Source organism: Python bivittatus, unplaced genomic scaffold (assembly GCF_059951505.1).
Source record: "Python bivittatus isolate LINGU-HERP-01145 unplaced genomic scaffold, Pbiv_v1 ctg000220_np1212, whole genome shotgun sequence".
In the NCBI taxonomy this organism is placed as follows: domain Eukaryota; kingdom Metazoa; phylum Chordata; class Lepidosauria; order Squamata; family Pythonidae; genus Python; species Python bivittatus.
Window position 1 is genome coordinate 3566613 of NW_028277048.1, and position 16602 is coordinate 3583214.

Consider the following 16602-nt stretch of genomic DNA (forward strand, 5'->3'; position numbering starts at 1 on the left):
CTAAGCAGTTATTCAAATGTTGTCGGACAAATGCCAGAACACTGTTTCTAAGGGTGGTTCTGGAGGACGGTGTTATAATGCAGGCATCCTACTTTATTCCTAGGAGATTAGGAGGGGTCCAGACACTGTAATCCTTCACTAGTATTTTCCTACTACTTTCTTCATTTTTATTTCTAAAAAAAATTCAGCAATACATGAAATAGCTGGAGATGTTTTTTGACTTCCTCAGCTGTGAGCCCTCCAACTCAGACCCCATGAAGAGTTGAGATATGCCCCCTCAACTCACTGCAGCTTCCCAGCTCCATAGTGCACTTTCTTTGAGCTGCTTTCCCTTAGCAGTGCTGGCCACTGGAGCTGGAAACAGAATAGATATAGATCCATGTAACACATAATTAAAGCTTCAGATTGCATCTCCAGTCTGTCTTAGATGAGAGGAAGTCCCACAGAAAGCAGCAGAACTCACTTTTCAGGAAACCCATGGTAAGATTAATCTTCGCAGGAATTAGTGCTGAATGTTATCTTCTTACTTTAAAGAATAATACTTTGTTCCTACCTCCTCTTCCCTGCCTCATTCAGATATAAAGTGTCCTCAGCCTGCAAATCGGAGGCGTCGCAGCTCTGTTTTGCTGCTTGACAGCAAGACCAGCAAAGGTATGTGACAAATAACAAAGTTTCTGTTTACTCTGAATAAAGCTGCAGTCCATTTGCATTTGTTGAATCAATCAGGAAATGGACAAAGGAGTATTACCCTTATTCAACTTGGCTGTGGAATGCAAATATTAGAAATTAATTGTCGGCACTTTTACGTAGTTTCCTCTTTCCTTTCTTTCTCAAGCAAGAGGGCAGAAAAATAATAATCTCTGTTAAAAAGGATCATTCTTATCTCACAAACAACCCTGGGTTTTTGAATTCTGAGTGTAGTAGAGAAGGAGTAATTAAATAACCCACTAGTGTAAATGTATAAGTGGTTCCAGCTAAAGAGGTCACATTTTACACACAAGTGTTCTAAGTGTTGCTCTTCAAGTATTCTTGGATAGCAGCACTGTTCAAGAGTTGCTCTTGGTGAGGAGGAAGTAATCAATGGCCAGTGAGCTACAAGCAGCCAAACCAGGAGCATCTGTGGCAATGCATGTGTGTCAAGATGATAGTTGCAACTGTACAATCAAAGCTCTGCCCCTTTTTATTTGCATGGGGCTTCAATCATCCGACTTCCTATGGACATCTCTGCCCCAAAGCCCTTTTGCAAATCATGAATCACCAGGGACATGGTCCACAAAAAGCAACAGTAGAACTCCAAAAACCGTCCACCAAAAAAGTATGGTGTCCTTTGTTCTGATAGAAAACCAAGAATCAATGCATTAACCCTCTAGTAAGCTTAAAACACAGATCATGGATTTATAAACGTAACCAAAAAAACACATTCAAATTAGAAGAAAAAAATGGATTATTGAAAATTCTGCCTTCCACTCCTCTGGTGATAAAATTAATTATTTGCATTGTTTTAAAAATTAATAAAGAATATAAAGGAAAAAATTAAGTTTGCCTATCTCTAGAGAGATTGGTAAACCTCCTGTGAAAGAGGCCAGAATGTAGTGGCAGAGGACATTTTCTGCATGTAGGTGTACAACTGGAAGCCCTCCAACAGCATTCAGTCCACAGAAGCCTTGGAGGTAAACCTCCAAAACCTCCAAAAATTCTTTTTGAATTATTACTTTTATTATGACAGAAGGGGATTTTTTAAAGACATATCTTTAGAATAATGTATAAACTATTTTTAATTTTAATACAGTGAAATCCAAATGAAATGAAATGAATTGGGTTTTTCCTTAGTTTACCCAATATTTTGGGGGAACATGTCCCCACCCCCACTCTCTGCATGCCATTCAAAGGCTAAGGGCAGCTCTTGGCCTGGAAGAAGTTGCCCAGTGCCAGTGCAGAACATCCAGCCCCTTAAGAAGTTGGCCATGCCTCTCAGCCAGAAATGAATTGATGGCTGGATTGGGATCATTATTCTCCTCAATCACACACTTGTTAATCCCTTCTCCTGCCCAAATGACCTAGCAAGGATCATACTTGGGGATTTTCACGACTCATGGAATATTGAAAGCACTTGGACTATGCAAGGTTGTAGAATGCCTTGGGTGAAAGAAGAGGAGAAACTAAAGGAAAGGGTCTTTGTGTGATTTAAAGACCACTTTTTCTTCAGGAGCTGATGGTGGCTTACTCCAACCTCCTATTAGCATAAAACACCTAGAGTGCTCCATGCAGGGGTTAGAGATAAACTGCAACATTTGATTGATTCTCAAACATAGAACATGAGTATTAGGCAAAACTGCAGATGCACTAATAAGCCATAAAGCAATCTTATAAAAATGACAATTCATAGTAACTACTGTAGTGAAAAGTCAAAGGATGTTCAACTGTTCCTAGAAGCTGGCTGGGACAGGATAAATGGAAACTCATTTGGATAGTTTAATTGGATATTCATTGTCTCCTGTTTCCTTTTATGAAAATGACTCTGAGAAATAGGCATTTTCTAAAGTTTCACTGTTTATTTTAGCGGCACAGTTTCAGGACCGAGCCTTGCGTAAATGCTGTGAAGATGGCATGCATGAGAACCCCATGGGGCACAGTTGCGAAAAGCGTGCAAAATACATCCAGGAGGGAGATGCATGTAAGGCTGCCTTCCTTGACTGCTGTCAATACATCAAAGGGATCAGAGATGAAAAGAAACGGGAGGATGAGTTGATTCTGGCAAGAAGTAAGTAGCAGGTTCTGGATTTATTTAAAGAAAGGAACGTTCAATACACAATACCTGGGCCATAGCACATAACAGCATCACCAAGGCTCAAAAACCCATTGGGAATATATTGTTATAATTATGTATTTATATGGCATTGTCGGTTATTTATAGTTCAGTTGTAGTGCAAAATACACCTGTAAATACAGGAGGAACATTAGAGCTTGGGTTGAGTGACATCTCACTGGTGGGGATCTCATCGTATCCAGCCTTCCCATTCCTGGGCTCTTTCAGTCCCCATTAAGGTTATGTCAACGTAGCATAGAGCCTACTCTCATTACATCACTGTTTTTAATTGAGCAGACCCCAGAGTTTGCTGCTTCCTCTCATAGCAACCCACCGCATTTTTTAAAACATTGCTGAGAAAAGACCTTATGGTTCAGCTAAAGCACCAGCAGCTTTTAGGGGAGTCTCAGCAGTTCAAGGATGCTGTCGGTGAAAAATGATTTGGAGGGCTTGTTGAGTGAAAATGGTGGCTTCACAGATCTATCTTCAGTTGTAATCTGCTTAGATATTATTCCAGTTGGAAGGATGGACTATAAATTAAAACCTTGATTTAAAAAAATGGGGTTCGAGAAAAGCTTGAAAAAATCAGGGGTGTCCACAGGCTGGTGTAAAAAAGGTCAAGATGGTGACCATGGTAGTGTGGTTAAAACTGTCTGTTTTTTATATGCAAAATATATGTGAACACTCCTGAAGAAAAGCGTGAAAAGAAGCACTGTATCAACTGTATTGTGAGAGAGCTACACTCTGAGTTAGCAAGAAGATTGGCGGAGGGTTAGAATTGAATATGACCTTGATTTTCCTTGCTTTGATAGTCTATACATGCAGGAGAATGACTAAATGAAAATCCTGAAAAGTTGTAATGCTTGCTTTCTACATGCACAGAAGTTTTAAGACAGGCTTTAAAAAGTTAATTGACTACCCAGATCTAGTACAGTCTATTCCAGCATTAAGGGACAATAATTCTGTTTCATGTATAAATGAGGTCTGTACATCTTATCATGGGAATAATGGGTGGAGTAAAAATTCTTTTTCTGGCTTTTGTTTTCTCTCTCTGATTGAAAATTTGTTGTTTCTTAATTTCATTTTATAAGTACATATATAATTTTATAAGTACATTCTCTATTAGAATGTAAAATAAAATAAAGAATGGGAGAAATAGTTGGCCATGGAGCATGAAATAATTACGTATTTATTCCTATCATGTTCTTGCTGCTACATCTAATTCACAAGAAACTATGTGTGATGGAAACAATATCCATCACATTATGTCACATTCTGTAATGATCTTAGCTTTCAACAAAGAAATGTTCAACATACCAGTTTGTATGTTTGGTACATCTATCAGAATAACAAGAGAGGAAAAGTATCCTTCGATTAACCAAAATACAGAGATACCTACTATTTTGCTACTTTGAAAATATCTGGCTACCTACCTCTATTTATCTGTATCAAAGGATGAAACAGAATTATCCCGTTCAGCCAGTGTTCCCATGAACAAGCATTTTCCCAAATAGATCTGAAAATGCATAGGTTGAATTGAATGTAGATTAATGAGATCACTTTGTTGACACAGAGCAGTGGAAATGCCTGATCAGTGATCTGTGTAATATAAACTGGGTCCTCCATTAAGATGCTTCCATATCAGACTTATGGTCTCAAATAGTACTGACTCTATCCACCCCATAAATATTAACCTCTCAGACAAGATAAGATGGCCTTTTAATGTTTCTTTTTTCTAGACCAGCTAGTTCCCACTTCTTGAAGCAACATCAGAGTAAGACATCATTCATAGATTGGCTGGGTTAACACATTGTGTTAACGCTGGTTTCGGCTTAGTATTTTGGGTTTCATAAAGAATGGTTTATAGCTTACTGCGATATCTGAATCTAGTTAATGATGGCTTATTTAATGAAGTATTGTTAAAGAAACAATAGCTTATGCCAACTTGCTTTCTATTTTCCAGGTGATTTTGAAGATGATTTCTTAGGAGATGAGAGCATCAGCTCAAGGACTGAGTTTCCGGAGAGTTGGTTGTGGCAAACGGAGCAACTGACCGACCTTCCTAACAACCAAGGGTATCAGAGTTCTGCTGTCTACATTAGCCCACTTTTGAGTCAAAGGCAAATTTAGTCACACAGGAATGTGGATGGTTTCTCTTCCACGAGGAAAGGATCAGAAAAGGTCCTGAGTGAAACTTAGGGTTTATTTTTCACCTCCCTTAGAAGGGAAAAGCTTTTGCTAATTTCTAAGGCAGCAACTTGTCAGTCATTCTGTCCTTTATTATGGTCAATGACCAGAATTCCATTTTAAAAACATAGACATTAAAACTTACAACATAAAAAAATAAAAATAAGCCACAATAACTAAATAATCAACATGATTGATTACAGTGGGTTTTACAAACAATAAAACAACATTTTGCTACATACAAAGAAACTGAATCATATTGGTCAGTTGTAATGAAACTGAACCATTACAACAACTGTTCATAAAATAAATCCGAACGATCCAGAAATTTAGTTAATAGGGGAATATAAAATGTGGACAAGTGTTTTTATAAAATGGGCACTGCATTAATACATGGATTTTATTTTCAACTTTTTGCCACAAGGACAGAGTCTTAAAAAATAAGGGATTTTCCCAAACTTTCCTTCAAGAATGGCTATTGGAAGTATGTTAAATGTGGTAAGGTTTAGGCTTTCCCAAATTTAGTAACAGAAATTTAGTTTTAATATCTTGCTGATCTAAAAAAGGGAAACTGGCTACTTTAAAAAAAACATATCTGGGGGGCTGACAAATGTAATTGCCTTTCTACATCCCTATAACCCATTGTTTAAGGCTTGACACCCCCTGCTTATAGATCATCATCAGTAATACGTCCTGTGAAAAGCCATAACTCTGCAACTTCTGATAAATTAATCTTAGCCAAGTTGATTCAAAGTTATCAGCCAGGATCAAAGGACCTAAGTCCACAGGAAAAAACAGTAGTTTCAACCAAAATGGAAATATACATTGGGATATACTGGTTTCCACTCTAATCGCACCACTTCACAATGGACCACATTAGCAGCAACGATGCATCTTTCCTCTTTGATTCTGCTAAATGGAGTATAGCAGAAGCAACAGGAAATGGTAGTTTTGGAGGAGGATGCTTTTTAGTTCTTGCTACCTGGACTAGACTGGTTGTTGTGCATTGTTTCCTATCACAGAGCATCTTTGGAAGCTATTAGTTAGAATCTAAGGGACATGCAGAGAAAGGAAATGAGACACTGAGTCATCAATAAGTTGATTTTGATGTTATGAATAGGTAGAGGGGAATTATATACCCAGCAGCAGTCAAATTGCATTGTCACATCTATTTCCCATATTAAAGTGCTTTCAAAATGAGTATTTTATTATGAAACCACTCTGTTACAAACATAGAATTTAATGGGGGAAGTAGCTGATGACACCTTCCATTCAGAGCCCTTTTGTGTTTCCCACTGTGTCTCAGATCTTTTTGTCAGGAAGGAAGGAAAGAAGGAAGGAGGGAGGGAGGGAGGGAAGGGGAAGGCTATATGATTGGTAGCTCAAGTGTTGTCTATTTGGTATCAAGTGCACAGTGTAACAGCCATGCACAGGAATGACATAACACCTTTCATTTTGTCCCTAGGATTTCAAGCAAGACAGTGTCTTTTTATTTGAAGGATTCCATCACAACTTGGGAGGTCCTGGCTGTGAGCATTTCACCCACAAAAGGTAAAGAATTATGAATGATGAAGCTAAAGATGGCAGGTGTGAAAAGCACCTAAAAAGCAAAGTAGAATTAATACTTTGACTTTTTTGTGCCATTGGTCTTCCTTGCAGGGATCTGTGTGGCTGAACCTTATGAAATAACAGTCATGAAAAATTTCTTCATTGATTTACGGCTGCCATATTCAGTAGTGAGGAATGAACAGGTGGAAATCCGAGCTATTCTGTACAACTATGTCGAGCAGGACATTGAGGTAAGCTTTGGGATTTTGACAAAAGTGTGGGTTTAGAAATTAGGAAATTTGCATGACTAGCGTTGCTGTCAATTCTTTGACAGCCATAGTTGTATGTAGTTCCATATCTAAACCACAACATTATCTGACCAATACAAAAGTGCCAGCGATGAAGGGAATTGGTGGGCACATTTGGCTAAGGCTGTTTAGATCAGAGTTTCTTAAACTTTTTGCTCTCAGGACCCCTTCCCACTTTTAAAAATTATGGAGGGCCCCAAAAGAATTTTTATTTGTATGGGTTATATTTATTGATACTTACCATATTAAAAATTAAAATTGATGCATTTGTAGAATATTTATTTATTGAATCATGTAAAAATAACAATATTTAGCGCATTAGGTATTAACAAATAAAATATTTTTCATGAAAAACCCTATATTTTTAAAATAAAATAGTAATGAGAGGAGTAACATTGTTTTAAATGTTTGCAAGTATCTTTAATAATTAGAAAATAATTTTGATTTTGTGGACCTCTGAGAGGGTCTTGGGGGACCCCCCTGGGGTCCTCGGATCACATTTTAAGAAACACTAATTTAGATCATCATCTATGCTTCATTTGTTTGTCTATTGAGAAGTGCACATCTTGGGCTCTCCTATTTGGGGGGCTTTCTTTGCATATTTATTTATTTACATTTATTTATTTATTTATATTTATTTATTTATTTATATTTAATATTTATTTATTAACTATTCTAACGTACTGAATTATTCACACATTCCTATTTCCTACCAGTCCATAAAGAAGGACAGGGAAGGATAAATTTGTATTTTATTATATGAAGTATGTGTTTGTGTGCTCTATGAATACCCCTCCTTCTCTGTGTTTTCTTCCATGTATCACAATGACTGACTCGCCTGTCGATTCAGGAATGGATCTGGTGGTGAAAACATTTGTACCACCTGTGGGAAAGCTGGATTTTAAATGATTCTCATGGCCAAAGCAGCATGGCGACTTGTCTCCTTTTCTCATTCCCCCAGGTACGAGTGGAATTGGTATACAACGCAGCCTTCTGCAGTGCTTCCACAGAAACACAAAGATACCGGGAGATGTTCGTTGTTAGAGGCCTATCCTCCAGGGCGGTACCATTTGTGATAGTCCCATTACAGCAAGGATTGCATGATATCGAGGTCAAAGCAAGTGTCAGGGGACAGTTGGTGGCTGATGGTGTGAAGAAGAAACTGAAAGTTGTGGTAAGTAACAAGTGGGGTTACCTTATGGCTCTTGGAGAAAGAGAGGCTGTAACCAGAAGTCACTGCAGATAAACACTTTTTACCATATTTATATCAATATGAGTGCACCCTCTATCTTCCCTCATTGCGATAGAAAGGCATTTTGATCTCAAAACTTTACTTCTCTGTAACGGCACAAAATGGCCCGTGTACCACTGTGGCTAAAATGGTCTAGTTTGCTATCCACCTTGGACTGTACTGTTGTTCTGAGTATCCTTTGAAAACTCCTAGAGTCTTGCCATAGCAAAATTTTGATGGTTTGAAAATGGCAGAATAGGGGCAGAGCTAATGTTTTGGGAGTTCTTTCGTGCAAAGTAAATATGCTCAGCCAGGCAATGTGCTTCTTTTAGTCCAATCTTTCTCCCCCCCATCCCTCCCCCAGCTGCAAAAAAAACCCCAAAAAAACCCCTGCCACACTAAACAATTAGCCTTTACATTTCACATGTACCATTGGTACATGCGTGTGGGACTTGGGCAGGGGGCTAGGATTGCCCAGCCCTGCATTAGCCAGAGCAAGAGAGATCACCTCAGGAAACAGTCACCCAGAATGGTCGACAGCAGCAATATTGCCAAAAAGAAAAATTGTGTGCCAGGGAGTTCCCTAGGCTAGTCTGCCCTCCTGGGCACAGGGCAAGGCACTGTGGGATTGCCAGGGTAGGCATGCATTTTCCGTCCTATCCCTGGACTGGGATGGGATGACATCTTTTGTCTTAGCCTATAAAATGCTTGCCCACCACAAATTCTAACAAATTTGATAACACTATTGAAGAGAAATATCAAATCAGCCATTTCAAAACCACAGCAGTAGAAGCCATTCAAATGTATCCATGCACAACAACCCAGTCCTAATTTCCACTCTTGTTTTGAAGGCTCTGCATTTAATTATCTTGGATAGCCTCAGCTAATGAGAACAAGGCTAACAAAAATGTGTGGGCAGGGTGCTTTTCAGTTTGACTTTTCAAAATGAAGTTTGGGGAGCAGAAGATTGGAGATCAATGGTTACAAATAGATTTGAAAATAATTGCCAAAGAATAGGAAGTGAGTGCAGATGGTCCCCTTCAAAAAATAATAATTCATACTGAAGACCAAATACTGTATAATAAAAATGCAGTACAGTATAAGACTAGCTGACATTAGTATTGCAAGTAGTGATCTGCTAGTTTCTGGTACTTGCAATCTCCTATTCGACCACAGGAAGGCATTCTTGCATTTCTTTATCCAAGGAAGTTTGGCAGATTTGCTAACTCAAGTTGACTATGATTACAAAACAGGCAACTCAGTGGTTGGAATCTGCATAACCCTTCCTTCCTGAACTCTTGGCTCTTTGGATCATCACAATCAGCTTCAGAGACTTGGCAAATCATCTAAAACAGACTTTAGAAGGGTATATCTGGAGATTGTTAGGCTAGTTGGGGATAATGAGAATGTAATCCAATATATCTAGAAGGTATCAAGTTGGGGAAGACTGAATAAATAGATGATAGTAGCAATGTTGCATATTTAGATTATGAAGGCATGTGTGAATATATTCTTTGTTATGACCAAAGACCAGCAACTTAAAAAAAACCTAAGCATTAAAATCAGTAAACACTATCTAATAAAACAATAAAATAAATGTTATCCCCCAAGAATATTATTAAGGGATAACAGCACTATTTAATATCTAGGATGCACATAGTATATAGTTACACAGCAGTACAGATCGATGAATGGGATGGCACAGGATTGTATTTCCTATAAAAAAAACAGTAAGTAATAACATTAATATTTAATAATAAATAATAAAATAAATTTAAAAAGGAAACAGCAGAAAATCAGAGCCCCCATGAATTTCAGTGATGTTTGCTTTGGAGAAAAATTCTTTTGGATGGTTACTGTTACTGTTATTTTTCTGGGCACACTATGGGGGGGGGCCCTTTGGGACCCTCACCACTGACTTAAAAAGGAGAGGAAGAGGCTCTGTATAAATGCCCCTGGGAATTAAAAGTTTGCGAAGACATGGATTTCCTCATTCTACTACTCTCTGGATGTGATGGGGTTATAGATCCCAAAACAGATCCCAGAATTCACAATCACCCAAGTTGGAGTAAGCCAGAGGAGCACCAAGGCTGACCTGATTGTTAAATTGTTTCCAGCGGAGGAGGAGTGTTAGTCTTCTGCAGCAAAGGGCCCCAAAGCCTTGTGGCACCTTAAGGGCCGACTATGCTTTTATCGTCTAAACTTCATCAGATATGTGGAATGTCACTCTGTGAGAGGCAGGCCACATGCACAATGTACAGTAGCTGTTACTGGGGAGGTGGAAAGCATGAGAGAGGGATGGAGAAAAAGGTAAAGAAAAAGGGGAAGACAGTAAGAACCATCTTAAGTGACCATACTTGCTGTGACGCAGACATTTTTGCCCCCGTTAATCTGAGATAAGAAAGCTCAGGGCTTCCAGAATATCCAGCTACAGGATGGGGCAAGGACCCATTAAGAGCAGATGGTGGACTGGTGGATAAATAGAAATTAATCCTTAATAGAGGGCCACATTGACTTGGCTACTGAGAAGATATGGGGCTGGCCTGTGTCTTTCCCCATTGTGCGTTCAAGGACAAGCTTTGTTACTGAATATCTCTTACATCTGTAAGAGATGCTGCAGGGGGTTCTTTGTGTTCTGTAATTGCCATGTTGAGATACATGTTGCTGTCAGGCATGATCTTTTTATTTGAAAAGAGGCTCTCATAAGGGATTATTCTGGTGTCTTTTTCTGTAACAGCCTGAAGGGATACGGAAAAGTATTACGAAGGTTATTGAATTGGATCCAAGTACAAAAGGAAAAGGTAAGCAACAGTCATTCTTACTCATTAATTCCCATTTTACTTTTTACTTAGTCCTGGGGATGGTGTCTTCCTGTTGCCTAGTGCTTTCTCCTACTTGCTTTACTGTTTCCAGGGAGAAGAGAGGATTAAGTTATTTTATTTTACAAAGGTTATGTGCTCACAGAGAATTATGTCCCTCCCTATTAAGTGCCTATGTGGTAATTATGTTGAATTCCATTTACAACTGATTTTTAGAAACGATGCCAAAGAGGCACTTAATGTGGAAGTAACTGGTATTTTTCTTTCCTTGTAATTTTCCACATTTTCTTTTTCATTTTTCAGCTGGAATCCAGGAACAAACGGTCACAGCTGAGAAATTAGATAACAAGGTGCCTGACTCAGAAATTGAAACCAAGATTACCGTCCTAGGTAAGAATAGTTATCTGAAATCCAGGCTCCTACATCTGTTGAACAGAGAAAGTGAAATAGCCACCAGCCCAATTCTTGCTGCAATCCACTGGCACTGGAGATGGACTCCTTGATAGGACAATATCTCTCTGTGCTTCCATTCCTGAACAGATGGAACATAGATCAGAGCCTTCCTTACTGGATTCCCAGGTACAATGGATTTATCCCACTTCAGACATTTAACTTTATTACATCTGCCCATCTGGTGAGATCAGACAGAGTGAGTGTGCTCCAGGTCCTGTTGTTTAAACAGTGTAATCTTGTGGGACCTAGGAAGCATACTTCCTCTGTTGTAGTGTCTGCCCTCTGGAATGACATTCTTCCCGAGATCCATACAACTCCAACCCTAGTGAATTCAGAAAATCATTTTAAAAATTGGTGGTTCTCCTAGGCCTTGGGATAGGGTATTTGTGGAGCCCTTATAAAAGTTTGTTTTTTTACTGGTATTGAGTTAGTCTTCTGGTCAGTTATATCTTTTTCTACATGTATTGTTTCTTCTTTTTAACTGTAAGCCACCCAGAGTTGCTAAGAAGTCAGGCAATCTTGAAATTGAATTAAATAAATAAAATAAATAAATAAACCTTCTGATTAGTCCTGGAACCTAATTACCCCCAGTCTCAATGCTCTAAAGGAAGGGTAGTGGAATGGAAGCAAAATTAGGGAAATCATTTGCCATAAAGCTATTGAAGCTTAAAGCAAGGTCACAAACCACAGAGCTTCTACACATGCTTGGTGATTTTTTCACATTCAGGTGACCCTGTGGCTCAGATTGTTGAAGACTCAATTGATGGAACTAAACTAAATCATCTCATTGTAACCCCTTCTGGCTGTGGGGAGCAGAATATGGTCACCATGACTCCATCAGTTATTGCCACCTACTACCTGGACACAACTGGGCAGTGGGAGAAGATTGGTGTAGATCGCAGGACTGAAGCAGTCAAACAGATCATGACTGGTAAGGCAAGTTTTCTCCAGACATGTTTTCCTCAGTGGAAGGAAATGTCAGATTCATTCATCCCTAAAGTGAACAAATGTGAGACCCACAGAAGCCAAGAAGAAGCCAAGTGTTCTTAAATGGATGGAGGGGTTCTTTTTTTCACAAGGTAGGCTTCTGCTAGTCTAGCTAAGGATGTCACTTCCTTGACATAGGGGTGGAGATGGTCATAGTAATTGCTGAGCAGTATTTAAATACAGGTAGTCCTCAACTTATGAACATTCATTTAGTGACCGTTTGAAGTTACGATGGTGCTGAATGGAGAAACTTACCATTTCCCTGCTTGGCTTCCCCAGAAAGTCAATGGGGAAGTCGGCAGGGAAGGTCGCAAGTTGCTGGGGTGTCTCCCCCACCCGTGCACCCTCCCTAGCCCCTCTGCCGGCCACTTGCACACCCCAAACACACTCCATGACCCACGTGGCACTTCCCGTGCACTCCTGCACACCTCCTTGACCTGCAGAGCACCCCTGCGCATTCTTCCTGACCCACACCACACCCCTGTGCACCTTCCCCAACCCACATGGCACCTCTCGCACACACACCCATGTACCCTCCCTCACCCATGCAGCACTTCTTGTGCATCCCCGTGCACCCTTCTCGACCCATGTGGCACCTCTCATACCCTCACACCCTTGCGCATCCTCCCTGACCCTCCCCTGCACCCCCGTGCACCCACTTACTCACCCCACTTACCTGCCTACCAGCCTGGAACTTGCAGCTTCCTGCCAGCTTCTCCACTGACTTTGGTTGTGGGAAGCCAGCAGGAAGTTACAAGGAGTTCCTTGCCTAACGACCAGTGCGATTCTGTTAACGACGGCAACTGGGACTGTAGGGATTGCCGTTGCTAAACAATGCAGTTGCGCTTTATGACCGCATCGCCTAGTGATGGAAATTCTGGTCCCAATTGTCGTTGTAAGTCGAGGTCTACCTGTATGGGCTCATGGAATTATCACAAGATTCTATTAAAAGGAAAGACATTTTCGTCGAAGGCTTTCACGGCCGGCATACGATGGCTGGTGTGGGTCTTCCGGGCTGCGTGGCCGTGTTCTGGAAGTTTTGTTTCCTAACGTTTCGCCGGCACCTGTTTCGCCAGGTGCTGGCGAAACGTTAGGAAACAAAACTTCCAGAACATGGCCACACAGCCCAGAAGACCCACACCAGCCAAAGACATTTTCCTCTCTTTTGTGGTGATTTTGGAAGTTTTTTTCTGATATCAAATGTCTGTTTCTCAGTTGTAAGAATCAAGTCTCAGGACATCAGTGTATGCTCTATTCTAATAGTCTTCTTCAGCTCCTTTGTTACTGTTGTTGTTAAAGTAGTTTCCTTTCAGAATCTCAACTGCAGAGTAGGGCACTTTTACACTGAGACCAGAACACAAAACAAAACAATTGTGCAAAGGAAAAGCTGTTTCAATGAGACACAGCAAAAAAAGAGGAATGCAAAACTGCTGGGGCTGCCAATCTGGATGCAAGCATGCTTTTGTATGGCTAGAGTAGAATTTCACAGCTCTTTCTATCTTGTCCCTTTTTAGGTTACACCCAGCAGTTGGTGTACAAGAAAGGAGACCACTCCTATGCAGCATTTAAAGACCGCGCAGCTAGTACTTGGTATGAACAGAGGAACTATAGCAATGTTTTCAGATCATGGAAGGGCTTTCCTCTAACTTTCTATACACTTTTATATATTTTCATTCTCTAACTCTCTAACAAAGAGAGTCTTTGCATTTCCTTTCTTGCTTTCTTCGTTCCTTTCTACCTACTATTCTCTTTTTCCTAGTTGCTCCTTCCCTGGCTGTGCTTCAGTCCTTGACAAAAGATCCTTTTCTACCCATATTGTATGCCTCCCTCTTTTCCCTCTTGTCTTCCCATGTCTAGCATTTGGTATCGATCAGTTTTATTTTTTTTTTCCTTCGGTAAGAATGGGAATGTGCTCCTGCTCTAAGGTGGAAGAAGCACTTGAAAACATTGGTTCCTTGAGATTCAGTTGCTGTTGTTGCTGTTGTGGCTGTTATTATTAGGGTTGGTCACACAGTCAGCCAGAGGTTTAGAGTGGATTTGGTATTTTTATCCACCTGTTGAGTCCTTTCCAAGGACCTGGGATAGGCAGATGGTGTTGTTTAATAATATTAAATGTATCGCTGCAGGATGTAAGCTGTTCCAAGTAAAGCTGCCTTTTGCAGTTGACTGATGGTGATTTTGTCAGTGCCGATAGTGTTCAAGTGGTGCTCCAGATGTTTTGGGATTGCACCCAAGGTGCCTATAACTACTGGTACTATCTTTGCTTTCTTTTTCCACAGTTGTTCTACTTCTATTTGCAGGTCTTTGTATTTTGTGATTTTCTCCAATTCTTTCTCTTCTATTCTCCTGTCTCCAGGTATTGCAATGTCCACTATCCAGACTTTTGTCTTTCTTATCAACAATTGTTAAGTCTGGAGGGTTGTGTGGCAGTTGCTTGTCTGTTTGAATTCTAAAGTCCCAGAGCACATCACCATCATCATTATCATCATCATCATCATCACTACTACTATTACTACTAGATTTTGATCCCGCTTTTTTCTTTTCGGTCAGCTCAAGGTGGCAAACATATTTAATACTCCTGCCTTCTATTTTCCTCACAACAACCACCTTGTGAGGTAGATTGGTCTGAGAGAGAGTGGCTGGCCCAAAGTTACCCAGCTGGCTTTCATGCCTAAGGGAGGCCTAGAACGCACAGTGTCTAAGGGAGGCCTAGAACGCCAGCATCTTCACCACTATACCAAACTGGCTCTCTTAATGGATAGTTATGCTATCTCAGTGGGGAGCTACCCTCTGAAAGTGTTCAGTTACATTGACTATTACTAACCCATATAGGGCAAATGCTAAGAGTTCATCTTTAATAGTCACAAGAACTGAATCAAAGAATTCTCATTCTCTTAACTATTATCCTGCATTTGTTCCAAAGTTCTCATTCCTATGTACTGTTGTGATATAACAACACCTGTAATTCCTCTTAAGCTGACTTGATGTGCCATATCTCTTGACATTGGCCTTTGAATCCTTGGGTACTTGAACTTTCTTTCCTTCCTGGGTTGAAGGAGAGACAAGGATGACCCATTTTAATCTTAATTATCTCCTATCATAACAACAACATTGGCCTTAAAGGCATGCACAGGTTCTGCTCTTGTGCCATAGTCTACTGGTGTGGTGGCTCTGGGACAACCCACTCTTACCCTCTCCCTCGTAATTAGCAGTAGCCTAGCCATATTGGCTTACAAAGTCAAGCAAGCAACTACGTGTATTAAGATCCTCATTGAAATGGTTGGTTAACACATTATATTCTTTACAGGCTAACAGCATATGTTGTAAAAGTCTTTGCCATGGCTGCCAAAGTTGTAAAGGACATTAACAGTGAAATTATTTGTGGAGGTGTAAAGTGGCTGATTCTGAACAGGCAAGAACCAGATGGAGTGTTCAAAGAAAATGCCCCTGTAATCCATGGAGAAATGCAGGTATAGTTTCCTTCCTTCCTTCCTTCCTTCCTTCCTTCCTTCCTTCCTTCCTTCCTTCCTTCCTTCCTTCCTTCCTTCCTTCCTTCCTTCCTTCCTTCCTCCCTCCCTCCCTCCCTCCCTCCCTCCCTCCCTTCCTTCCTTCCTTCCTTCCTTCCTTCCTTCCTTCCTTCCTTCCTTCCTAGACTGCTTAATTTATATAAATCCAGGGATTTTCTAGTTCTTAACTCAAAAAAACCCAAGTCTAGAGATGATTGCACTGGACGAGGTGGCTCATTGCTAGCTTCTTCTCGAATGACATTGGTCAGCCAGGAGCTTTAGAAGAATTCAGACAGGACATGAAGGTGAATATTATTGTTGTTGTTGTTATGGTTGGTCGCACAGTCAGCCAGATGTTTAGACTGGATTTGGCATTTCTATCCACCTATCAAGTCCTTCCCAAGGACCTGGGATAGGCAGATGTTGTTTGATGGTGTTAAAGGGATTGTGGCAGGATATAAGCTGTTCTAAGTAAAGCTGCCTTTTGCAATTGACCAGTGGTGATTTTGTCAATGCCAATGGTCTTCAAGTGCCTTTAACCACACTTGAGAGTCAGTCTGCAGTGAGATGGGTGGTGACAAATTTGAAATATAAATAAATAAAATAATAAAAGTGGTGCTCCAGATGTTTTGGGATTGCACCTAAGGCAGCGGTGGCGGCGGCAGCGGCTGCTGCTGCTATTATTATTATTATTTTATTATTATTATTATTATTATTATTATTATTATTATTATTATTATATCTCTATAATGAAACC

The 16602-nt window shown here is 40.2% G+C and overlaps 1 protein-coding gene across 1 annotated transcript in view; it reads left to right on the top strand.

The window, feature by feature from the left end:
* The window catches only part of C3 (complement C3), a 63042-nt gene that overhangs the window by 23005 nt on the left and 23435 nt on the right, over positions 1–16602 (top strand). The window contains exons 16-26 of the mRNA XM_007423893.3: positions 577–651; positions 2561–2761; positions 4770–4881; positions 6459–6544; positions 6653–6792; positions 7811–8023; positions 10818–10881; positions 11203–11289; positions 12080–12283; positions 13854–13929; positions 15647–15809. Coding sequence (XP_007423955.1) covers positions 577–651; positions 2561–2761; positions 4770–4881; positions 6459–6544; positions 6653–6792; positions 7811–8023; positions 10818–10881; positions 11203–11289; positions 12080–12283; positions 13854–13929; positions 15647–15809 — 1421 coding nt within the window. The remainder of the gene's footprint in view (positions 1–576; positions 652–2560; positions 2762–4769; positions 4882–6458; positions 6545–6652; positions 6793–7810; positions 8024–10817; positions 10882–11202; positions 11290–12079; positions 12284–13853; positions 13930–15646; positions 15810–16602) is intronic.